General features: G+C 49.7%; 1 protein-coding gene across 3 annotated transcripts in view; it reads right to left on the bottom strand.

The window, feature by feature from the left end:
* Nucleotides 1-285: 285 nt before the first annotated feature.
* The window catches only part of IGF2BP1 (insulin like growth factor 2 mRNA binding protein 1), a 38,842-nt gene continuing 13,181 nt past the window's right edge, over nucleotides 286-25,946 (bottom strand). The window contains exons 3-15 of one of the 3 annotated variants that reach the window (XM_061175040.1): nucleotides 13,616-13,664; nucleotides 13,046-13,097; nucleotides 9,569-9,632; nucleotides 8,001-8,282; nucleotides 7,108-7,242; nucleotides 6,462-6,584; nucleotides 5,551-5,686; nucleotides 4,762-4,884; nucleotides 4,284-4,403; nucleotides 3,380-3,454; nucleotides 2,490-2,621; nucleotides 2,111-2,224; nucleotides 286-425 (exon numbers count right to left, since the gene is read on the bottom strand). In XM_061175040.1, coding sequence (XP_061031023.1) covers nucleotides 333-425; nucleotides 2,111-2,224; nucleotides 2,490-2,621; nucleotides 3,380-3,454; nucleotides 4,284-4,403; nucleotides 4,762-4,884; nucleotides 5,551-5,686; nucleotides 6,462-6,584; nucleotides 7,108-7,242; nucleotides 8,001-8,282; nucleotides 9,569-9,632; nucleotides 13,046-13,097; nucleotides 13,616-13,664 — 1,498 coding nt within the window. In that variant the 3' untranslated portion in view covers nucleotides 286-332. The remainder of the gene's footprint in view (nucleotides 426-2,110; nucleotides 2,225-2,489; nucleotides 2,622-3,379; nucleotides 3,455-4,283; nucleotides 4,404-4,761; nucleotides 4,885-5,550; nucleotides 5,687-6,461; nucleotides 6,585-7,107; nucleotides 7,243-8,000; nucleotides 8,283-9,568; nucleotides 9,633-13,045; nucleotides 13,098-13,615; nucleotides 13,665-25,946) is intronic. The other 2 variants (XM_061175039.1, XM_061175041.1) reach the window with 2 other exon arrangements.

The raw sequence follows: 25,946 nt of genomic DNA, 5'->3' as shown, positions 1-25,946 counted from the left end.
GAAGGAAATTTTATTTCTCTTCCCACTGGGGTCTGACCCACCCTCTAGGTGGGACCTGGAGAACTTAAACAATCCACGTTTAAAAGCACCCTGAGCTAGAATTTCCATGGTGACACCCTCAGGGGTGGGCAGTGTTGGGCCAATTGGTTGGGTGTTTAGGGCTGAGAGATCAGGGTTCCTCACTGGAACAACTTCCTCAAGCAAGTGGGCAAACCTGATCTACATCCCGGCCCAAGTGTCCCTGATTCCCGCTCATTCTCAGGCCTGCTGGGGAGAACGTGCTCTCAATTTCGGCCTGTTGTCCTTGAGCCGACGTGATGGGAAGGGGCTGGTCACTTCCTCCGGGCCTGGGCCTGGTTACTCTGTCCCTTTTGGTGCAGCTGTTTGACTTGGGCCAAGATGTCTCGTATCTTCCGCTGAGCCATCTGCAGATAGAACAGGTGAGAGTGAGGATCTCCGAAGGCGAGGAGGTATAGCCTTACGTGGGGAGAGAAGCCATCGGGGTCTGGACACCAGCGGCAACAACAGGTCATGTTGGACTTGTACAAAAGGTAAGAGAAGACTGAGGATTAGAGTGACCTTAAGTTTCTTTGCCTCCGAGCAGACCCTGAGCACCCACTGGATTCATACAGAGGAAGGGAGGATAAACAGTAGTATAAACTCATTCATCAGTATTTAAAACATGACCAAGTCGACACACGTTACTGAACTCAAGGGGGAACTCCCAGAGCTTCCAGGAGCATGTGTTGTCAGAAGGTCAAAAATCAGGAGACCTCGTCAGCAATCACAACTCCACTATGCACGTAAATATCCCAGGAAAGGGGATGACTTGGGATAACCAAAAGGTAGTGAAATAAGCTCCACTGTGAAAATGGACAAAACACCAAAGGACTGGTATCTTTACTCTTTCCTTCTTAAAAGTGTCTTCCCTATGAACAAAGTTTTATAAGGGAAATCAACTGTAGAATGTGATTCTCTTGACAGAAATTTACCAGAATGTCTCCTTTCCATAAATTGAGTGCTTGATTTCTTGGTTAAAGAGAAAGTTGGTCTAGGTTGGGGAAAGAATGTGGAGTCAATATTTATACATTAATTCCTACTCTGTCACCCCTGTGCTTGAGGTTTTACATAGTTTTTCATTGAGTTCTCATTTTAACCAATGAAAAATGTCCCCACTTTGGTATTTAATACACCCTGGCTCTCTGCATACCTGGATATATCATTTAAATCTCACATTCCTCATTTGTACAATGAGGTTGTTATGAGGATTACATGAGTTAATAGAGACCACATAGAATAATGCTTGGTGTAGCAGCAGAACCCATAAATCTTAAATATTTTTGTGGCTATTAATGGCTCCCAAACGGCTGTCAGAGAAATTTGTCACGCTACACTGGGGTCTGGGTTCCTGTTTTGCCCTTGATTGTGTGAGCAGCCTCACGTGGGCCACAAGCCTGATGTGACATGCTTATCCTCTGTGAGTGGAAGGGACTGTATCCAATACTCTCCACATCCCTTCTAGCTCCAACACTAGGGGGTTTTAGGAAAACCCCACTAGCTTCCAATCATCCTATAATTTGAACCTGATACCTGTCCTCCTTTCTAGACCCTGGGGTCAGTCCCAATGCTGGGCACTGCTGACTGGCTTACTGGAAGCAGTGCCGGGATGGATGGTGAGTTCCAGGAAGAGAACAGGAGGGTGGAAGAACTGGAAGCAAGGATGGAGCAGTGGTTCTGGGAAAGGTGAAGGAACTGCTCTGCAAACGGGCAACCCAGGACGTTATTCCATGAACAGGGCTGGGTGGTGGATAAGACCCCTTTTTCTCCTCATCCAGTGCAAAAGAGAAGGACTAAGGTTAGACGACAGGGACGACTATTAACATATAACATATGCTACACCATAGTTATTACGTAATACAGACTACCTATGAAAACGGTCAAATCACTGTCCCCACAGCCTTAAGAGGGAATAAAACATCTACACCTCACACCCTTACACCTGGAAGGAAAGAATGACCCAGCCCAGAGGCAGGCAGAGTGCACGGGACTTGTCGCGGTCATGCTTCTGGAGCCCTGCTGCCCTCTCGTGATGGGGGAGTGACATATGTACCTGGCTGGCATAGAAATGCCCAATGATCTTGACGATGACCTGGTCGTTCTCATCAGGGGTCTGGTCTCTTGGCACCACCACCTCCGCTGCTGTCAAATTTTGCAGCTCATTCACCTGGGGGCAGGCGCAGGGAGGACAGGTCAGAGAGGAGCTCAGGGTGCTGTCCATGTCAAACATGGGTGGGACTGGAGGGTCAAGAGCTTGGTCACTAGCAGTAGAAACTGGAGGAGTCAGGAGCTGGGCTTGGGACGTGGAATCAAGTAAACGGGCAAATTGCGAGTACCCAGGCTGGGTCGGGTGGAGGAGGTAGGGGCCAGGGAAGAGCTGTCGGGTTTGGGGACTAATGTCCAGAGCTTTCAACCTGACCCTCACGGCTCACCGTTTTGCCACCTTTGCCAATGACCCGGCCAGCTGCCGATGCTGGCACCCGGATATGGGTCTCCAGCTTTACTTCCTCCTTGGGACCGAAGAAGTTCTCCTCCTTGAGTTTTCCATAAATTCTTCCCTGAGCCTGAGAAGAGAAGGTCTTTGTTGCATCAGCGGGCCACATGTATGTGACGAAAGGGAAGCTCCCCAAGCCCCACCCCTTCCTCCCCTGGCCCACAGGCCCACCCCCACTCGGGGCGGGGGGGTCACCATCTAGGCCAGGTGATACGGAAGGTCCACAGGACTGACCTGCCAATACTCTTTCTGCTCACTTGTAACACTGGGGAGCCTGGGCAGAGTAACTGAGTATGAATACGTAACTCCCCAGAGGAACATAGTACCTAAGCTACAAACCAGACCTATGGGGTCTGGGATGTTTGCATGGACTTGGACAAGCTGTGGCTGGCAAGTCAAGGCCCTGAGTGGCAGCTGGTGGAAGTCACTCACTCAGAGGGCAGGCTCTTGGTCACTCCACACAGTCTAGAGAGCTGTCCCCTTTCTCCATCCCTCCCTAGGTCAGAATAAGCTATCAGCTCTTTGGCGGTCTGCCCAGAAGTTCGAGAACCTCGGCATGTCATAGGGACATAAAGGAGAGAAGGGCCTTCCTTAGTCACTAAGGCAGAGGGCAAGGAAGAAGCCCTCAGACTGCCTTCTTTCCCATGTGCCTATTTACTCTCAGGAAGCAAAGAGGGAAAGCAACAGAATTCCCGTTTGATGTCAATCTGAAAGCAGTCTTGCAGCCCTGTATTTTGCAGGGAAGCTTAAAAACGTGATACAGATTTGCACTCCCATCCAAACTCGATTCCTCTGGGTCCTACTTGGAAAAACAATAAAGATCAGAACCTTGAATTGGGCCTCTGGGGGTCCAGTGATGATGACCATACGAACTTTGGAGTCCGGAGTTTCAGGAGGAGCAATCTACAAAGCAAACACCGGTCAAAGAAGTGCCCTCTATCTCCACCTCCTCCAGACCCCTACCACCACCCTGCTTCCACTCCCCACTTCGGGCGGCCAGGGGAGTGAAGAACAAAGACCCCGAACCCCAAGGCTATTGCGCCTGCACCAAAACTCTTATCAGGGCATGGGTGCGTTCGTTTCTTGACATTTTCTAAGTAGGGGCACCCTGCCCACACCCCATCTCCCCCACTCCCCAGCAGGTTTCAGTAGAGTCCTGCCAAGAGGGAGGGGCACAGATGACCAGTGGGGGGAGGGCAGTGACCTCCCAGAGAATCTCCTGGAGCTTTTTCAGAGAACACATACTGCATTTGACCAAAACCTTTCAGACCACTGAAACCAATGGCTTGAGACTTGTGAAATTTAACAAAACATTTGTTCACTGTGACAGGTTCTCCATGGCCAGGGAAGGTGGAAAGACAGCTAACATTAACTGAGCAACCACTGTGCACCAGGCACTGAGCCAGGGGCTTTGGCTGCATTACTTCAGAGTATTATCATCCCTACTGTACTGATGAGGAATCGAAGGCTCAGGTTCTATAGCTCAGAAGCTGCGATTTGAACCCGGTCAGTCTTGCCTGAACTGAAGTTCTCTTCTGTGCTACAATACCACCTCCTCCCTTAGCCTGAAAGCCCAGGAGCCTGGAAGGCATCCCACGGAGGACCAAGCGAGGTCAAAAGCAAAGCATCTGCCTAACACTAGGCAGATGGGGTGCCTGAGAACAAAAGTAGAGGGTGATGGGAGCAGAGCACTCTCCCACCCCGGGAACTGGAAGGAGACAGAGCAGGTCACCTTGATGGAGGCACTGGCGAAACGGGAGAGCTGTTTGATGTGCTGCCCCTTCTTGCCGATGATGGCGCCCACTGCCTGGGCAGGAATGAACACCTGCACCATCTCCTGCTCTGGAGCCTGCTGCCAAGACAGGACATGTTATTAACGCAGGTCAAGGGACGCAGCCCGGAAGCCCTCCGTGGCCCTGCCCTGCATCCTCGAGGAGGAAAGGGTGCAGGCACCCAGCGGCCACCCTGGGCTACATGCTCTGTAGCTCTTTGTAGCAGGGACAAATGGAAGAAGCCGGGCAAGACAAAGAGGAAGAGTGCTGCCAGCATCTGAGGCTGCCGTGCAAAGGGCTGATACTCTGGAGGGTTGGCGCCAGTGGCTGGGAGCCCTTCCCTCTCCCCTCAAATCCCCAAGCGTCAGGCTGCCACAAAGAGTTGGACCCTGTGGCCACATGGCCCAGGGGTCCCCTGTAACAAGACCCTGCACCTACCATAAAGGAGCTGTAGGGAGCAGCTCCGGTGACGCTGCTGGGAGGTGGTGGGACTGCACTGGAGGAGGCTGGAAAAAGGCCTACGGCAGCCAAGTTCAGGCCGGGGATGAGATGAGACTGCAGCTGGGGAAGGAAGGTCAAGAGAAAGAGGTCGGCTCATTCTGACAGGACCTGGTGGCCCTTGTACGTGGCCCTGGCTGAACAAGAGGGTGAGTGGGCCTAAACAGCGGAATGACGTGCTTTTGCCCCAAACCTGCCTGCCCTTCTGGTTTTTACACACACTCACATGTACACCAAGGGCTCTCGCTGGACTAAGAACCGGCAGCCCTGAGGAGAAGGTCCAGCGTTAGACCCTCAGACGTCCTTCCTCTCTAGTGGTTTACTCCGCTCTGACAGAGACATACCTGGGACTTAGCCGATGACAAGGAAGAGGAGACAGATCTCTGACTTTTAGGACTCACCTTTTTGGTCACGTGCCCCACATCCTCACTCCCTTTTAAAAACCAGATGAAAATTATGGACCCTCTCCCCACTAAAGTGCACATAAACACAAACTTTACAGGAGGATCATAGACCTCAAAGCCCAACACTGGACTCCCACTTGCACCCCAGGAATCAAATGAAGAATCCCTATTAATTTAATTTAAAAAGGATTCTGATGAATCGAGGTCCAAAAGCAAAGTAAAAGCTCCAAGGTCCCCCCAGCCTGTGAATGCCCACCTCACTGGAGACCCACTTCTGCTATGGCTCAGGCTCACAGAAGGGCAAGCAGAGGCACCCAACACTCACACTCATGGCAGCCACGTCATTCTCATAGGCTTCCCGAACTTTCTTCATGATCTCCTGCTCGGCCCTACAGCAGTTCTCAATGGCGCCCTTCACAGTGATGGTCCTCTCGGGGTTATAGAGGGTGAGGTCCTGTAGCCTGGGGCGGGGAGCAGAGCAGCGTCAACCTTCCACTGACAGCCCAGGACCGGGAAACAGGTCCTGGCTGGGGCCGAGACACAACAATGCCATTTCTGCAGGCTGTTTAGTTTTGGGCAAATAGCTCTCTGTTTCTGGCCTTGGGTCTGTAACCAGGGCAAGGATTCCCCACAGGGGGGTGCAGATACTCAGAGCAGACTGGTAAAGCAAGCAGGATGCTCATAGCTGGAAGCTGGTCCCCAGTGGTGCCAGGCAATCCATTTCCTGTGCCCTTAGGAACAGAGCAGTTACTTTGCCCACTGGTAAGTCTCTGACAACATCAAGAGGCACAGTGCTCACGGAGTTGCTAGAACAGCTGCACGACTTTGGTTCCCCCCACAGTGAGGCAAACCACCACGCACAGCACGTGCTCAGGGCTCAGAAAAGGATCTGGGTCTGTCCATTTCCCATGGCCTGGCAAATGCTCCCGAAACCCCAAAGTCCTGGCTCCTGGCCACAGGTTCTCTCCTCCAGGTGCAGAGCAAGAGAGATAGGATGTGGCAGCAGAGGACTGAAGAGGCAGCACGCTGACAACAGCCCACAGCGGTGATGGGCGCTATAATAAATGCTCCAGCCCTTACAGATAGATGCTCTTTACCGCTTCTTTGATTATTCGTCTTCAACAAGCAGAAACTGTATCTAACTTAAGGGGCAGATATTAAGGCTCAGTAATGAAATACTGCCACCCCAGGTGCCCAGGCATCCCACTCGTAAAGGGAAATGAGAGAGCGCCTTACGAGGAGATGGTGATTTTCGTCTCTGTGTCCTGCTCCACCTTCTTCAGGTTGCGCCCCTCCTTGCCAATGAGACGCCCCACGAAATTATTATGGGCCAGGATCTTCAGGGGAACCTCGTCGGCCCTTGGGAAGAAGTGAGGGACAAGAGCTTCTTAGATGGTGGGCCACCGCAGATGAGGGGTTTCCAAGGTAAACCCCAAGACAAAATTACGTTTTCAAAGAAAACCAGCAGATCAGTGGTTGTTTAGGGAGAGAAATGGGAAGTAGGGATGGGTGGCCAAGGGCACAAGGTCAATAAGGGCGATGGATATGTTCCTTATCCTGTGGTGATGGTTTTAGAGATACACTCATAGATGAAAAGAAGCCAACTATTAAAAAAAAAAAAAAGCCAACTATAGAACAGCATGTTCATTATGATCCTATTTGTGCTAAAATACACGCACATACATACACACGCACACACCTGTGAGGGCACAGCATTGCTAGGATATACAAGGCGTTATTTACAAGGAGGATTCATTTTCTCAGCTTTTATCCTTTCGTACAATTTCTGTGTCTCCTATTTGTCTCTATTCTTGCTTTAAAAAAGTCTGTGTTAGAGTCGAGGAGGTGGCAGTCCCCATGTGCCCAGAAGCTGAAGCCTTACGTTTTGGTGTCCTTTGCCTCCTTGTGCATAATCTCCAAGATCATCTTACAGGCAGAGGAGCAGCCCTCGGGGGTCGAGTGGATGCTGATGGCCTTCTCGGCAGCACCTGCGTTCTCCTTCCTGTGCACGTCGATCCTGAAGACCACAGGTACACGGATGATTAGCTAACCCTCAGCCAACGCTACAGTCCTGCTCCTTTTGGAACAAGGCCAAGTGCAGAATTGAAATGGGCAGAGAAAAGGGCCAGCCTGTTGCTATGGATTCTGTCTCAGTCAGGAGGTGGTGGCTGAGAATGGTGGCGTCTATCATGGGAATACAGGGTTGGGGGATCAACAGCCCTCAGCTCTGAAGCTGCATTTTCCCTTGAACTCTGGATTTCCCCCTTGAAACACTTACAAAGACAAGGCACACTGTCCCAAATTAAAAGTAAATAATAAAAGGATGCATTATGAAAAAGGACACAACGTGACCTGTTCTTTTTCCACAGAGCACACAATGATCAGCTATAAAGATCAGAGAAGAGGGGTGGCTGTGGTGGAATGGGAGACGGGTCAGAACTGTGACCTCTTACTAAGGTCCTTGGGGCCCCATCCTGGTGCCGCCAATAAGCGGTGCCAAAATCACAGAGCACTAAGGAGTGGCCACCTTACCAAGACTAGGTTTGCTCGATGAGACTTTCCACAAGAAATAGAACCCTTCTTACTAATGAAAGTGTGTGGCCCAGCCACTGCCACCAAATGGCACCCCCCAGGCTTATTCTACCTCCCCAACATTTCCTAAGAGGTAAAGTTGAGTCGAGGCCCCTCAGCGTGCTTCCAGGAGAGGCCTCGCCTCCTGGGCACCAACCACTGTTCCCTGGCCCCACCTCCACTTTCCCTGCAGCCAAGACTCACTTGGACTGGGTCTGTTTTGTGATGTTGCGGATGGTGGCACCCTCCTTGCCGATGATGGCGCCCACGTACTGGGTGGGCACGAGGAGCCGCAGGGGGATGTCCACTTGCTGTTGCTTGGCTGGGGCTCCCGCTGCCACAGGAGAGCCCTGGCGGGGCTGACCCCGAGAGCCAAAGCCTCCTCGGCGCCCATTCTCGGGCCCCTGTGCTATCTGCTCATCAGGAATGTAGGAGACCTTCAAGGCGTGGTTCTCCAGCTGGTGGCCGTTCAGCTTCATGATGGCTCTGAGGACAGAGGGAGAATCTACTGGTCACTCCAATCCATGCCAATCACACCAAATGCCCTCCAGGTGTAAAGCACCCAGCTGGGTTACAACATGGAACATGCCAGAAGAAAGGGAGATGACCACCTGCGCACCACTCCCACCTCCACCTTAGAGAACCTTCCAGTCTAAATAGCATAGGACATTAAGTAAGGTATTATAACACAAATAAGTTATATCCACTGAATTTTGGAATTGGCTTGTGAATTTCAACCAGAGCTACCTATCACATAGGATTCACGTGAGAATCACATGTGATTCGCGATAAATGAATAATAAATAAAACGTGCTAAAACAAGGTTTGTTGTGTCACCTATTGAGAGTGATACCGTCCACATTCAAGCAAACTCCATGGAAACAGAAGAGGTGGAGACAGAATGGCTTGCAGGAGTTTAAGTCTATCTGGAATGTCTGAAAAACGGGACTGATGAACACTGAAGGGAAGGGACAAGCACCATCCATTCCCAAGGCTGATGCTGGTTAGAAATGTTAACAAGGCAACAATATGTAGTAGGAAGTAAGCAAGTGTTGACTTAAAGCCAGGTTAAGGCCCATAGATCAGCCATAGGGACCTCCAGAAAATTCTGAGTCCAGCAGGCATCTAAAAGAAAACTGAATGGTTTGAGAAAGTGGGGGGATTTTACACTAGGTTGGAGGAAACAAATGGGATAGAGGCAACATGCTGAAGGGACAAGAAAGCCATCAAAAGCAAAACGGCCTATAATAGAGTATAAATGAGTACACAAAGTATACAAGTCTGTCAGTACCAGTGGGTGGAGAAGTGTGACTCAACCAAACAGGCTAAGGAGCCAGAAATTGTGGGTGTGATGGCACTCAAGGCAATCCCTGAGAGAAAATGTCTGCCTCTGCCACATCATAACAAATCCTTTAGTTCTTAGTTCCTTCTCATCACCACTAGATGGCGCCATGCACACATCAAAGGACCCTATGGGTTCTCCCGCAACCAGACACCTATTAAAAGCCAGTATCTTGTCCTAAAGAGGATGTCCCACCTTCCCTGGGAGGTCTTTGGGTCTCTCCCTTCAAAGTATTTGCTATCAATCCTGGTGAGGTTTCTGAACCTAGAGATTCCTGAACCAAAAGACAAGAGTCTGGATTTGGTTGCCACAAAATCAGAGGCTAGGTGCGGACTCGTGCCCACCTAGACCCCATCTCTGCCCAAGCAGGGGCACCTGGCTCTCACCACTCACAAAGACCCTCCCTTGCCCCACTTTTGGGTCCACTCACTGCCTGGTCTGTTCGCGGTTGGAATAGGTGACATTCACCACTGCTGTCTCACTCTCGGTGTTCACTGGGGAAGCAAAACAGAGGTCAAGGTTAGAGTAGTGAGATCTGGAGATGGCACCAATGACGTAAACATTGTAAAAAGCTCATCTTTGATGGTTATGCGATCAAGTAGGAAATACCTGAATGACAAAGCATTTCCCCTATAGACCGCTTTCACCACAACTCCTGGAAAATTCAAATTAGACTTTACATGCCTTCCTTTGATTCCCCTACCAGCCCTCAAGAGAGCCAGGAATACAAAAGGGTGTGCAGTCAACATATTCGGCAGTTATGCAACAGGGAGAAAAGACACACACACACACACACACACACACACACACACACACACACACATATACCCCAACCTGGAGACAAATTTATTCTTAGAAAGAAATTTAAACTAGTTAAAAATCACACACCTAGTGAGACTGGACCAAGAAATGGTCTGTAAGGACATGGCTGAAGAGATTTGGGGAAACACCCAAAACCATTTTAGAGTATCCTCAAGGATATACTGATCAAATGTAAGTGTATCATGACCTAGCTGAATGAGTTGACAAGAGTGGCTGCCATGGAGTCTGGGGGGAAGGATTTGGGAGTGGACCTGGGTTGGACATTAGAATTCCAGGCGATCTGGGCACATACTCTTCCCCCTTTTGGGATTGATAAAATTAACAGCTTATGCCTCGTCTTGTGATTATGGGTCGCCTAGGCCTGCTTAGCCCTGGCATGGAGGACTTGGACCAAAAAAATCAAGCCGCCGCCCCACAACACTGAAGGCACTTAGCCACAAAACTGTAATGCAGACCACTCTCAGCCCTTCTGACCTCAGCGGTACAGCTCTCCCACCTCAGTGGAGAGGAAAATTCTGAAAGAATAATCTGCCAAGAGACCTCCCTGGTGGCACAGTGGTCGAGAATGTGCCTGCCAATGCAGGGGACACGGGTTCGAGCCCTGGTCCGGGAAGATCCCACATGCCGCGGAGCAGCGAAGCCCGTGCACCACAACTACTGAGCCCACGTGCCACAACTACTGAAGCCCGCGCACCTAGAGCCCATGCTCTGCCACAAGAGAAGCCACTGCAATGAGAAGCCCGCGCACCGCAACGAAGAGTAGCCCCCGCTCGCCGCAACTAGAGAAAGCCCGCACGCAGCAACGAAGACCCAACGCAGCCATAAACAAACAAACAAATAAATAAATGTAAAAGACGGTGAGACAAAGGACTATTACTCAGCCATAAAAAAGAATGAAATTCTGCCATTTGCAGGAATGTGGATGGACCTAGAGAACATTATGCTTAGTGAAATATCAAAGAAAGACAAGTAGTGTGCTATCACCTATACGGGGAATCTAAAAAATACAAATGAATGTATGTGCAAAACAGAAACAGAAACACAGACAGAAGGCAAACTAGCGGTTACCCAAGAAGAGGGGGGAGAACCTTAAGGGTATGGGGGTATGGGATTGACAGATACAAACTACTATGTATGAAATTAGACAAGTGATGGGAATTCCCTGGCGGCCCAGTGGTAGGGACTCTGCGCTTTCACTGCCATTGGCCCAGGTTGGATCCCTGGTCAGGGAACTAAGATCCCACAAACTGCGCAGTGTGGCCAAAAAAATTTTTAAATAAAATAGACAAGTGACAAAAATATATTGCACAGGGAATTATAGACATTATCTTGCAATGACTTTGAATGGAGTATAATCTTTAAAAATACTGAATCACTATGCTGTACAACTGAAACTAATACTAATACATTATAAATCAACTATACTTCAATTAAAAAAATAATAATAAAGTCATTCTCTCCCTGAAAAAAAGTAAAAGGGTGGACAGAGAGGACTTTGCTTAGAAAGTGGCATCTGATGGGACTTCCCTGGTGGTGCAGCGGTTAAGCATCCGCCTGCCGGGCTTCCCTGGTGGCGCAGTGGTTAAGAATCCACCTGCCAATGCAGGGGACACGGGTTCGAGCCCTGGTCCGGGAAGATCCCACGTGCCGTGGAGCAACCAAGCCTGTGTGCCACAACTACTGAGCCTGCACTCTAGAGCCAGCGAGCCACAACTACCGAGCCCGCGTGCCACAGCTACTGAAGCTCGCGCGCCTAGAGCCCGTGCTCTGCAACAAGAGAAACCACTGCAATGAGAAGCCCGCGCACCGCAACGAAGAGTAGCCCCCGCTCGCCGCAACTAGAGAAAGCCCGTGTGCGGCAACGAAGACCCAACGCAGCCAAAAATTAATTAATTAAAAAGTGGCATCTGAGCAGACTAGAAGACTTAATTTTTACAAAATCAAACACTTCCCATTCTGTTCTCTCCAGGTAGCAGGTATTGCCCCCAGACTCGGTGTGTTATAGCTCCCTGGTGAGCCTCTTAACCAGCGGTGACTCCTGTTGGGCGCCCCCAGTGAGGCTCTCCAATGTGCTCCCAAGCCATTGCTGTCTCTTTGTCCAGGAGTAACTGAGTCATCAGTCTAAGCTGTGAGCAGGACTGGGCGATGGTTATCAGCGCTTCCAGTTGTGTCCTGGCGTTTATGATAAAAGGCAAGCTTCGGGGTCAGCAGGAGAGAACCTGTTTGATTGATTCAGCACTTCATACCTTTATGCAGGCAAGTATTGTAATCATTTATAATGATTTCTTTCCACAAAGAATTTGGAGATGAATATTTAAGTCTTGTCTAGGTTTCTTAAAGTTCTGCAAACTCAAACTGTTTATTTTGTCTACCTAATGACCAAGCTCTGCTTTACGTCCAACCCAAATCACTCCAAATTTTATTTTAGCTTATTTTCTCTGAAAATAATTTATAACCTTAAGCAATGGAGAAACTTCAAAAATCGTAGCAAACTTCTTATGATCTAGAATTCTTTTTTATTATTTCTCCTTCTTGAAAGAGAAGTAATAAAAAGAATTTAAATAATAATAAAAATAATTTCTTCTCCACTCTTGAAAGATTTTGCCTGCCCATCAATATGTACAAAAATCCTGTTTTTTTTAATTGACCAAAGACATGTAGCTCACAATCAGAGGTTCTACCAAAAAAAAAAAAAAAGACAACCCATTGATTATTCCAGACAAAAACAAAGAATTATGAAGCTTTTAAAGTAAAAGGGCTACAGATTTACTCAGGCCGCATGCACAATTTCCATTCTTAATCTATTCCTAAAATCTTGGGACCTCTATTGCTACCTTGGTTGGCCCCAGGAGCCTGGGGACCCCGTGCTTGGAATGAGTGACTTTGTTGAGTCTCTCATTAAACAGAGGAGAAACCTGTCCCGGAGAAGCAGCAGAGCTGAAGCCGGAAATACATGTCCCAGCCCCCACCCCAGCGTACCTCCCTCCACACCTCTGGCCATCTGCCCCTCTTCCCACCCACGCCCCCGCCCCCAACTCCAACACCCACCCCTACCCCACCGCCCCACTCCTCTGCCCACTCTTACCTTGTTCGCAGTTCTCCACTGTACCATACTGAGCCAGCAAGCTGTCCAGTACCTGGGAGCAGGGAGAAGGGAATACGGCTGCTCTGGGCATCCCAGGAACTCACAAAGCGTCACTAGACACTCCTCACCCCAAAGCACTGGGGTACAGGCAGAGCCTTTGGCGGGGATTGAGCATGTTACCTGCTCAGTTTGCCCTTTCTCAGGTACTAATGCTGATGGTAATCCGTCAGGGTGTCTTTACAGAATGTACTTGAGCTCCAAAAGGCATTTAAGGGCCTTTTTGGAAGCAGACCTGTGCCACCTGAGTCCCTAGCTGATCCTCTGTCATCACTAAGTTTGGGGTTCAGGGAATACCCTTCCCATCTCCCTAATGCCTCTCACGGTAGGGACTGCCCAAAGGACTAATATTGGAAGTCTTGGGTTAAGGATGCGATCCAACCAGCCTCCCCTCAGCACCAGCTTCTCTGGCCTAGCCCCAAACCCCCAGGACACCTCCCAGTCATCTCTGCCAACTCAGGCTGACCCAGACTTCTTTCCCAGTGCCACTGAGAGTTTCCCCCAATCACTTACTTCCCATCGAAGCTGGGGTGGAATATTTCGGATCTGTATTTTTCGACTCCTGAAATTAGAGAGAACAGCATCAGTGACAGCTCTGGATACTTTAGGGGCCTGTGACCTTGCATTTTTTAGTCCTGTTCCGGTCTATCTTCCTACCTTCTGCTCAACACCAAAGCCTTAGAGTCTGAGAATGATAACCTTTGGGAATGGAGATTTGGCTTCGTTTTAGAGAGCAAAATATAGTGCTACCACAGATAGGAAAGCCAAAATCAGATGCCCTAAGCACTGGGATAACATAATTTCCCCCCCACCCCAGTCACATCTGCTTTGTTTATCTCTTAGGTTCTCCTCACCAGTTCTCTTACTCAGCAACCATCTATTACCACCCACTGTGTTTCAGGATCTAGGAATACAGAGCTAGCTATGTGAATTACTACACGAATCATTAACCTGATACCTTTTCAATCGGTGTCTACTTCATGCTGGACTTTGTTCTGCATGCTGGGGACACAATGATAAAACAGACAAAGTACCTGGCCTCAAGGTGCTCACAGTTTATTAGGGGAAACGTATATGCAAACAAATTACAGCAGGATAATTGGCAGCAGCTCACCTCTTTCTTGGTACAGATATGGATTTAAACCTGTGCTCCACTTAACAGCACTGATCTTTAAAAGGTTATTTAACTTCTTTGAGGCTCAATTTTCTCCTTTGTAGAACAGGGATAATACTTATTCACAGGGAGGTATAAAGTAACGTTAGATAATATTATCAAGAGCTTAGCAAAGGGCTTGGGGTAAGTACTTAAAATGTAATAACAGACACATTTGTGGATGCTAAGGTGGAGTAATTAACACACACACAACCCAGCATTATGACCACCCCCCTCCCTCCTCCCAGCTTACTACGGTTTCTCCTTTCCATCTTTCCAATACCTCTTAAAAACGTAATTTTCCCTGAGGAAGGCTTTCAGGTTCAAGGTTGACTCCCACGGTGATTAACCGCTCACCACCCAAATCAATGCCCTAATCCCTGGGCTTAAAACATTTCAATTGACTTGATCTGCATTGGTCAATTGTCACTTATGTCTTTGCATATCCTTGATCACAAACTCTTAGTTCAGGGACATTGTCCAACAAAATTCTAGTGGCACGAGGGAAAATGAAACTAGGAAGCAAGAAAATCCAGTTCTAGCCCTTAAACTGCCCCTGATTGGCTGTTCTGACTAAGCCACTCAAGCTTCAGGCCCCGTATTCCTGGCTGACATGCAACAGGGCCCAAGGCAGTTCTTGCCAAGCTAGGGGGAAGGGGTACTCAAAACACATGAGAGCAAGGGAAGGGATGCTAAGCTCTAACTGTAAATGTTTTTGATCTTGGCTCTGTCCTCAGCCAGGTCACTCATTTCATCCCTGTGACCAAGTGTCTTGAGATGTAAAATGGAAACAGAAGGGTCTTTAAGATCCCTTCTAGCTCTGCCGCTTTGAGGGCAGAAAGTCTTAATCAATGAAATCTTTTCCCAGGTTGAAATAACTTAAGGGAAATGTAGCATAAGTGTTGGAGAATCTATGTCCACAGTTCTCTATTTTGGTTGGTTCATGAACCTGATCTAAGGAGGTTAGATTATAGCAGGACAAGGGTCAGAAACAAGTCCAGTTCCAGGTCCTCGGGTCCCACACCAGGCCAGCTTCTTGGGATCCAATTCACTGGCCAAGAGGGAGCCTCATGGCATCTGCATGACATGGCATATAGGATTTCCCATACACAACACATTTCGTGATGAAATGGGCAAAGAAAATGCACGGGCCCTCACATGAGGAAAATCAAACTCTTGGTGAACTGAAGAGATGATTATACCATTGGAAGATTGAGAACACTGATCTACCTTAATGCTAGTGACAGGGGTTACCTAAACTGAGGGAGGACCTCCCTCAAGCAAACACTTCTGGAAGGACTGCAAGGAGATGGGCGGTGCCTGCCTGGAGTTCAAACCAGTAAGAGCTTAAAGCAGTCCCCTGCAAAAGTTTCGTTTGAAGAGCACTCTTTCAAGATGGTCCTATAGATTACTATAATCTCAGGTCAAGGGTCAAAAATACCCTCTTCCTACTTCAAACTCCCAGTTTTAAGGGCTTCCTTTTCAGGGTAGGGAGGAGTTGGGAGGGGATGGGGAGGTGAAATCAAATCTCAGTTTGGGATGTTAATCCATATCCTGAAAGCAATGGCAGTCTGGAATGTCTGGAATGTTCCAGGAGGGGGAGGAGGGCAGGGACACCCAACCAATGAAAGAAAAGACATCCTGGCAACCCTCCCCCACCCCCAACAGGCAGGGACTCACCCACCCCTCCAGGGCACACACACCCAATCCTGGGAACCCATGCCAGGCCCCTACAGGCCTCCAAACCTGGCCAGCAAAGCCCCCAACCCTGACAAAAACACAGAGACCAAGAAGAACCTTTGTCTTTTATGCCGTTGGCCTGGTTTGTGTTAAGTATGGTGCTTAACACACCATAATTTCTTTCTGGCCCAAAGCACATGTGACCACGCTGAGAACTGGACCCAGTACTGCCTTCTAGGAACCCATGGGTAACTCACTCACCCTACAGGTATTTCTGGATGCCTAGCTCATACTGGGCCGGGGCAGTGTGCTGAGGGTTTGGGGGATCAGCATGGAAGCTAAGAGACCCTAACTGCTTACTTCTTCACTCAGTACCTTAGTTTCCTGCGGAAAACTGATAGGGCTTTTGTGAGGGCTTAAAGCAGGCGGGCGGGGGGCGGGGGTGTGCCTGCCATGCCGTGGTGCTCAGTCCCGGTCCCCAGGAGCCACTACCTGTGATAGTAAAATGGTTAGGCTTCTGCACTGGTGGGGAAATAGCGGGAGATACCACAGCCTAGAGAGAGCCCCCGCACTCCCACCTCCCGTGACAACCAAAGGGCCCCACTCCAGCACTCCTGTTGCTCGGCTCCCACTAGGTTTGAGTGGAGCCTTCGCCCTACAGGCAGTAGGGCACTGCACTATGAGCAGGACCCTAAACTCTAACACCCATTGTTTAGAAAAGCAAGGGAACTCCCAGAGGTTCAGGAGCCACCACCCACCCTGGAGCTGATAAACCTGTTGAGTGAAAGAATGAAGCTTCCAGCCCCTGGCAATGAAGGCAGTGGTTGCGCCAGTCAAATTATTTCCCTGGATGCTGACACCCGGTGGCTTCTTGCCCCCTCTGCCTGCCCTGACCAGCAGGGCAGTTACCAGGCCCTGGGGCAGCTCCCCAGATACAGAGCAATCACAAGGGATGCTCCTTTCTAATGTTGCTGGGGACAAGCAGGGGACACCAGGGCCACAGGGACCAAGTGACCATTCAAGCCCAGGGGAGATTCCAGGAGAGACCGGAGGGAGAGAGCATCTGAGCAACAGCGTCCTAAGGAGTTAAGTAGGAAAACAAGAGATTCAGGAAGCACAGGAGCTAGGCACCCGGAAGTATGGCTGGGAGTGCTCCCTGGGCAGGAAGCTCTCGTCCTTTTCACCTTTTTAGAGAAATGTCATTGACTTAGAGACTGAATGGGAAGGAAAACAGTTCATTAAGGAAGAAGCTTACATTTGAGGAGTGCTTACCAGATGCCAGGCTCAGATTCAGCACCTCCTATAAGCCTCCCACTACCCATGACCACGATAACCACGGCTCCACTTTACAGACTGGGGTCCTGAGATTGAGGGCTTGAGTATCTGCCAAGTCACATCGGTTCTAAGAGCCAGAGCCAGTATTTGAACCCAAAGACTGTCTGGTTCCAGGCTCTTTGCACGGTCCCCCGCGCTGCCTTTTTGATGGCAGAAAGGAAAAAAAATCCTTTGCCAAAATATAGTCAAGTTTTGGCTTGAGAACAAATTTAAAATACTCAGAGTTCACACAACAGAGTGAACAACGGGCCTGCTGAGTGGGTGCTGCTCTCCAATAAGTCGAAACATCCCAATTGTAACTCCTTAAGACGCATATTTCCATTGTTAGTGGAAAAGTGATTCTGTGCTTATTGAACACTGACTAGACATTTGACAATATTGTTAATATTTTAGGACTTCCCTGGTGGCGCAGTGGTTAGGAGTCCGCCTGCCAATGCAGGGGACGCGGGTTCAAGCCCTGGTCCCAGAAGATCCCCACATGCCGTGGAGCGGCTGGGCCCGTGCGCCACAACTACTGAGCCTGCGCTCTAGATCCCACGAGCCACAACTACTAAGCCCACGTGCCACAACTACTGAAGCCTGCGCGCCTGGATCCCGTGCTCCACAACAAGAGAAGCCACCGCAGTGAGAAGCCCGCACACCTCAACGAAGAGTAGCCCCTGCTCGCTGCAAGTAGAGAAAGCCCGCGCGCAGCAATGAAAATCAAACGCAGCCAAAAATTAAATAATAAACAAATTTATTTTTTTTAAATATATATTGTTAATATTTTAAAATCAGGTAATTCCCTGGCAGTCCAGTGGTTAGGACTCTGTGCTCTCATTGCCGAGGGTGCAGGTTCAATCCCTGGTCAGGGAACTAAGATCCCACAAGCCGTGCGGCACGGCCAAAAAAATAAAATAAAAAATAAAATAAAATCATACTGATTTCTAGAAATACATACTGAAATAGTTACAGATAAAATGTCATGTCTAGGACTTGCTTTAAAGTAATTAGGGGGAAAATTAATACAGACCGGATATGATTTGGTAATTTTATTTATTTATTTATTTTTGGCTGTGTTGGGTCTTCGTTTCTGTGAGCGGGCTTTCTCTAATTGTGGCGAGCAGGGGGGGCCACTCTTCATCGCGGTGCGCGGGCCTTTCACTGTCGCGGCCTCTCTTGTTGCGGAGCACAAGCTCCAGACGCGCAGGCTCAGTAGTTGTGGCTCACGGGCCTAGTTGCTCCACGGCATGTGGGATCCTCCCAGACCAGGGCTCGAACCCGTGTCCCCTGCATTGGCAGGCAGATTCTCAACCACTGCGCCACCAGGGAAGCCCTGATTTGGTAATTTTTAAAGCTAGGTGATGAGTACATGGTGGAATTATTTAATTATCCTTTCCACATTTCAAAGTTTTTTTTTCCATAACAAAAACCTTTTTAAAAAAAGATAATTCTGAGAAGATGTGGTACATATATACAATGGAATATTACTCAGCCATAAAGAGGAATGAAATTGGGTCATTTGTAGAGACGTGGATGGACCTAGAGTGTCATACAGAGTGAAGTAAGTCAGAAAGAGAAAAGCAAATATCGTATATTAACGCATATATGTGGAACCTAGAAAAATGGTATAGATGATCTTATTTGCAAAGCAGAAATAGAGACACAGACGTAGAGAACAAATGTATGGATACCATGGGGGAAAGGGGTGGGGTGGGAGGAATTGGGAGACTGGGATTGACACATATACATTATTCATACTATGTATAAAATGGACAACTGATGGGAACATACTTTATAGCATAGGGAACTCTACCTAATGCACTGTGGTCGCCTAGGTGGGAGGGAAGTCCAAAAGGGAAGGGATATCTGTGTGTGTGTGGCTGATTCATTTTGTTGTGCAGTGGAGGCTACCACAACATTGTAAAGCAACCATACTCCAATAAAAATAAATAAATAAATAAAATAAAAATAAAAAGATAATTCTAGCTCACCCAATTTTAAAGTCATCACAGATTCAAAATTAATGGGTCTAAGCCAATGAGGTTTTCCTCTTTTATTTTTATTAGCAAGAATCCAGGCCCTGGTGAGGAGCCGGCTGAGGGCAGGGAGAATGGGCCTGAGTCCAGCGGAGAGAGGAACAGATGCATACATAGGACACTTTTCAGAAGGGGGCCTCCCCATATGACAGATGCACACCTGGACGGAATGCACCCGGGGAACAGTCTTCAGGTCTTCCGGAGGACAGCTAAAAACTGCCCCAGGGGGACTTCCCTGGTGGCGCAGTGGTTAAGAATCCACCTGCCAAGGCAGGGGACACGGGTTTGAGCCCTGGTCCGGGAAGACCCCACATGCCATGGAGCAACTAAGCCCGTGCGCCACAACTACTGAGCCTGCGCTCTAGAGCCTGTGAGCCACAACTACTGAAGCCCGAGTGCCTAGAGCCCGTGCTCTGCAACAAGAGAAGCCACCACAATGAGAAGCCTGTGCACCGCAACAGAAGAGTAGCCCCCTCTCACTGCAACTAGAGAAAGCCCGCGCACAGCAACGAAGACCCAACGCAGCCAAAAATAAATAAATAAATAAATAAATAAAAAACTGCCCCAGGGAGTGTTCGTTTTCTAACCCTTTGCAAACCAGCTCCTTCCTCTTTCCACCCCCATTCCCAGAGGGTAGCGTGCCATCTTCAGTCACGCTGGCGGCCTCACCCTGCCCAAGAGGGAAGCGTTCCTTTAAACCAGGGTGGAGCAGGCCAGTTGTGAGGAGGGAGGCAACAGTAGGTTTTGGAAATCTTTTCAGGCTTGGGGCCTCAACCCCCAGAGGCCACTATCAGAGTCAAACCTGGACTTTCATCTCTCCAGAGAACTAGGATTAAACCAGGATCTCCAGATTAGACCCTTCACCTCCACCCCTCCCCCGGGCCGTGATTCTCTGACTAGCAGGCTGCTTGCTCTTGGGCAAGTTAGGCCTTCAACTCCCTAGACCTCAGTTTCTCACATCAGGGGAACAAGGATTAGGATTAGTCCATTTTACTGGATCTTGTGTCCCCAGACAGAGATCAACCCTGTCCACCTATAGTGATACACTTTAATTAGAGTGATTTTCTGTGCCTTAATGGTCTGCCTAAGTGGTTCTTAACCCCCTTTTTTTCCTGGAGACTAGGTTCCCATTAGGAAATATGATAAAAGCTAAGAACACTCTCCACCAGAAAAATGCAAAATTCACTCCAGCCTGCAGACATCTCCTCGAAAATGTGGGAAGAAACTAGCCCAAGGCAATTAGAAAGCTAAGCTTGACTGGGGATGGAGTTGGGGTTATTACCTGGCAATTTTAAGAGTGAGCAACTAAGATTTTTCAAACTTGCAGTAACACCATGCTCTTTCAATTCTAATCAGCAGTCAAGAAGGTCACTACCACTTCTCCAAGGTTTCTGGTGTCCAGCTGCTGTGGAATCATTCCAGATTTTCTTGGCACCTACTATGCACTGGGCCTGTGTTGTCCACACTACAGTAGCCATTAGTCTAGTCACATGTAGCTACTGAGCACTTCAAATCAGCAACTGAATTTTTTCTTAAAATTAAAATGTTTGTATAATTTAACTTTTTCTTCTGTATATTTTATGAACTCTAAATACAGATCAACTGTTTCCAATGAAAATTTAGCATATGAATTGGGACAGGCTCTAACAGTAAAATAAAATACACACTGGGTTCCTAAGACTTAGTAGCCCCCCCAAAAGTAAACGATCTCATTAATCGTTTATATTGATTCCATATTGAACTAATAATCTTTTGAATTAACTTTAAAAATAATTTTTGAATTAATTGTCTACATTAATTTCACTTTTTTCTTTTTTAATGTGGCTATTAGAAAATTTACACTTACATATGTGACTTGCCTCGCATTTCTACTGGACAGTGCAAGGTGCTATGCTGCAGCACAGAGCATGGAGGGACGAAGAGGCCAGGCAAGCCTCCTGCTCTCAGGAGTTTACAGTCCAGCAGGGGACCCCAGTTTGGGTTTTTTTGCTGTTGCTGTTTTTTTGTTTTGTTTTGTTTTGTTTGACCATGTTGCAGGGCTTGCAGGATCTTAGTTCCCCGAACAGGATCGAATCCGTGCCCCTGCAGTGCAAGCGAGGAGTCCTAACCACTGGACTGCCAGGGAAGTCCCCTCAGTTTGGTTTGGGATGGGAGAAGAGAATAGACAAGGTTAAGTGGGTTGGGGAGGTGGGCTGGCCACAGTACCCTTTCAGAAGTGGGTGATCCTGGGACTTCCCTGGTGGTCCAGTGGTTAAGATTCCATGCTTCCACTGCAGGGGGCGTGGGTTCGATCCCTGGTCAGGGAAGTTCCGGGTGCTACGCAGTGCGGCCAAAAAAAAGAAGTGGGTGATCTTGTTGACTCCTCAACAAGAGTCCCATGCGGCTGACACCGGAGAATAAGCACCGCCCCCCCAAAGCTGGCTCCCATCCCAGTTTTTCTCCCCAGCTAGAAATCACACATAAAAGATGTCCTAACGTGCCAACCTCTGCCCTTTCCATAAGATCACCACTGACCTAGTCCTTCCTCCCCACCCTGCCTCCTTATCCCTGTAGAGTGGAGAGGTGGAGAAAAAAATAATTGTCTAGGAAAGCTTCTGAAGGGGGCGGACCTGGCACGCTCCAAGCATGGCAGTAGCTGAGAAAGCGGGCCAGGCTGGGGAGGGGAGGAGGAGCTGGCCCAATGCCCAGGGCTCCGTGCCAGGCTGATCCAGAGGCAGGGCAGCCAGACAGGCAGGCAGTCGGGTGGGTTGACCAGCAAGGTAGGGGCTAGAAAGGAAAACATTGACCTACTGGAAGGTGCAGGACCAAGCAGAGCAGATGCCACCACCAAGGGGTCAAAGTACTGGGGGGAGGAGCTGGAAAGCAGGGACACCACTGGAGTGTATCTGTGGTCCCATGAACATGGTCTTTTAAAGGTATGAGGCACACACACACTGTCCCACATGTGCTCCTGAACTAATGCTGAGGACAGGAAGGAAACGCAAATCTCGGGGAGAAACTCTGGGATGGACGATATTCCCTCTCTGGCAGGCTCTTGTACTGTGTTTAATGTGCTCCTGGCCTACCTGGAGTCAGGGAAGAAGAAGGGGATTCACTAGGCCTCTTACATGACCAAGGACACACACACCCCATTAACCCGGCAATCGGAAGTTCCAATTGAAGAAAATCAGATTCCTACACTGAGGAAATAAGATTCATACGCCGAGGTCTGAGAGGGTCTTAAATAGTCACCCTCATTTCACAGATGGAGAAACTGAGGCTCAGGAAAAGGAAAGAGACTTGGCAACTGTGAGGTAGGACTAGAACTCAGCTGGCTGATGCTGAGTTCTAGTCCTACCTGGTTTATGATGAGCATAAACCAGCCTCCTCCCAGGCTGGTTTATGCTCATCTCACCAAACTTCGCTTCTTTCTGACAAGAAGTGTTAACACAGCAGAAGTTGTATAGCCCCGATGTCAGCAGCAGGAAAAATGCCCATATCCTGTATGGCTAAGTGCATGCCAACTGGCTTTTACTGCATGCGGCTCCAATTTGGGCACAGGATTTAACTTGCAGAAGAGCTAACTATACTATAATACGGCTGGATGACTGTCAGAGAGATTTGTTAGCAGGGAAAAAGTGTAGTCACCAAAAATTCTGTCTTGAAAAATTTCACGTCGGTTTGGGATAGGCAGGGCTGCAAAGGTGAGAGGCGGGTGGGAAGGCGCCACCCGATGTTGGAAAGCAAGCAAAAGAGGAATAAATCCTTTGCTCAATTCACTCATCTCGGAAATACATGGTTTGACTAGAGAGAGCTCACGTTTTTTTTCTTGCCCATCTGGGCAGTGCCAGAGGAAGCCAAAACAGAAGCTGAGACAGTGGAGCTCTTTCCAGTCAAATTCCAAGTCGGCGTGGGCCAACTGCCACTCCCTCCCTCCACCGTGCTCTCTCTGCCTAGAACCGTGCTCTTTCACCTGAGGGGCTCTGAGAGCCAGAGCTGGCCTCCTGAGCCCTACACAGTGTGAAGTGCGAGATGTGATGAAGCCATCAGACTAAACCTAATGCATGGAGACAAACAGGAGAAGTGACCTGGTGTAAGCAGTGCAACCCTGTTGGTGCAGGCAGCGATGGTGTGGATAAGAAATTAACCACTGGGGACACTGCTCACCTGCCTTCTCTGGCTGGCAATGGGAAGCATTTCCAGGATCTTCTTGGGGGGGGGGGGCGGGTGTTAATTCGCTCTGACAGAGGGAAAGGTGGAGGGGGGCTAGAAAGACCATTTCCTGCCCCAGCCTCACTAGAGACGTTGGTTTAGCTCACCCCCCAGTGGAGATGTCAGCATCTCTCCAGAAAGCTTAAGAGCCAAAAGGTCTGGCACTCTGGGGCCCAGAGACCTGACTGAGGGTGGAGCTGACACCCAGAAAGCCCTATGGGGCATGCCTCGGAAATGGAGCAAGGGGGAGAGGCTCTCTCCTCAGGGGGAACCAGCAAGCTTGGAAGCACAGCTCCAGGCTAGGATTTTGAGGCAGAGAAGCAAAGAAAAGGATACTAGACCAGACTCAAGAGAAATCAGTTTTCTGCAACTCACAATTTGCACTGAGAAAGACCCTAGTGGAGTTTGGGTACTTCTTGGAATTGTTAGTGTTCCTGCTAAAGGATGAGAATGCATGCCAGCATACGCTGAAAAATACTAATTCACCCTACTAGTGGAAAGGTGCTCTGGTGTGTCCCTTAACAACCTCAAGGAATCCTTGTCTCCTCTCCACAGCTGCCAACACAGACCTGTTGGTGGCCAAAAACTTCAGGAAGCTGCTGTTTGTTTCTTTCCGGTGTGTAGGTCTTCATCAGAACAACTCTCTTCTGACATGGACACCTATCCTGAGTTCTGCCTTGGCTTGTGCGGGAGCAAAATGCCCTCTCTGTAGAGGTCTTTCTCCCCAGCCCCAGACTCTGCCAGGGCGTCACGACAGCACCATTCGAGACGGTTCTCATCCATCCTGGGGGGAGCAGGGGCGAGGTCTCTAACAGCCCAAGGGACGGCGAACACGGCCTTTCAGGAGGCCGGCGGAAAGCAGGCGCTGGCAGGGCAATTGAGAAAGAGGTGCCGGGGAAGGGCGGCAGCAGCTGAGAGTGGGGGAGGGCTGGCAGCAGCTGGGGGGAGGAGGGGAGTCCTCATGAACGGGCAATTGAGAAGGGCCGAGCAGCTGAGCGGCCGGGTTGGCGTCGCCGGGCCTGTGCCCCACGTGGGCCGACCCCTTCCCCCAGCCCCTCTCACCTCACCCAGGGGAAGCTGAGCGCTCGGCCCCGCACCCCGGCCGCTGGGTGGGCCGAGTCGGCAGAGCACAAGGAGGGGGACAGAGGATGTCCCCGGGGGCCCCCTCTGCTGCGGGGCCCGGCGGTCTAGAACGTTCTGCCGCCAGAACCCACTCGGCGTCCCGACTCTCCCCAGCCGGTCCCACCCGGCCCAGGGGGCCCTGGGCTACGCGCGCAGGGCCCGGAGGGGGAGGGGACACGCGCCGGGGGCTGCCGGGTGGGGGTGGGGACCAGGACTTTGCCCTTTGTCTCTCTCTCTCTCCAGAGCCACCGGCCGAAACCCGACCCCATCAGTGAGCCAGGCAGCCAGCGAGGGGCAGGCTCCCCCTCCGGGGTCCTTTAGTAAATCCAGACCCGACCTCCCCGTGGTCAGGGCTGTGACTGAGGTGGTCCTGTGGGGGCGGGGGCTTCCCGCCTGCGAACAGGCCTGCAAGCATTTAAGTGGGAACCGGCTGGGGGTAGGGGGCTGGGAGGGGGCTGGAAGTGGGGCCGCAGAAGCAGAAGGGGAGAAAATGGCCCGGGAGGCGGCATTCCTTGGAGACCTCGGCTGGGCTGTGGGAGGAGGCAGGACCCGGGCGGGAGGCCTCCCACTGCGAAGGCAGGAACTGAGGCCTGGGAGTGGGGTGGGCTGGGGGTGCGGAACCAAGAGGCCTTCCGGGCCTCGAAAAAAAGACCCTCCCCTCCCAGGGCGTTCTGGGAGCGGCTACAGAAAATTTATAATCGAAGAGTCACACCTCCATGCAGAGTAGGGCATTTGTCTGAGGATGCGAATGACCTTCTTTTGTCTGCCCTCTTGGGGTGTCATCAATTAATGGTAGTCTTATTAATAACTCACGTTTACACAGTACTTTAGGGTTTACAATCCACACTCTCCTATGAGCCTAGAACACAGGTTGATTTGAGCCTCTAAACCACAGAAGATTGAGAATATTTTTATTTCCATTCTGCAATTCAAAAAGAAGCTCAGAGAGGTTAAGTGCCTAGTCCCAAGTTGACACTAGCCAGCCACTGTCACCACACCATGAAGCCGGCTCCTGCTCATCAGGGAAAGGTAACTGGGTTCTCGCTCCTCAAAAACATGTATGAGCTATGAATTATGATTCTGCAGGCTTGTAACAAAGGTCAACTCTTTGTCCCTTCCTGCTAGGAGGAGGGGGGATGGGAGGGGAAGCCACTCGATCCCTGCGCCCTTCCCCCCAACCTCTCATTTTCCCCAGGTTTGAACCCAAACAAAAGGAAAGGGGAAGGGAAAAAAAAAAAATTAGCCCAAAGCGCCAGCCCTGGCACCTACAGGAATGCCAAAGGATGGAAGCTCTTAGAACTCAAAATAGCTACCCAGCTTATTTAGCGGGATTCATGGAGATGGG

Source organism: Eubalaena glacialis, chromosome 19 (assembly GCF_028564815.1).
Source record: "Eubalaena glacialis isolate mEubGla1 chromosome 19, mEubGla1.1.hap2.+ XY, whole genome shotgun sequence".
NCBI lineage: Eukaryota > Metazoa > Chordata > Mammalia > Artiodactyla > Balaenidae > Eubalaena > Eubalaena glacialis.
The sequence above is the reverse complement of the archived record's forward strand: the minus strand, read 5'-3'. Positions and strand labels throughout refer to the sequence as shown.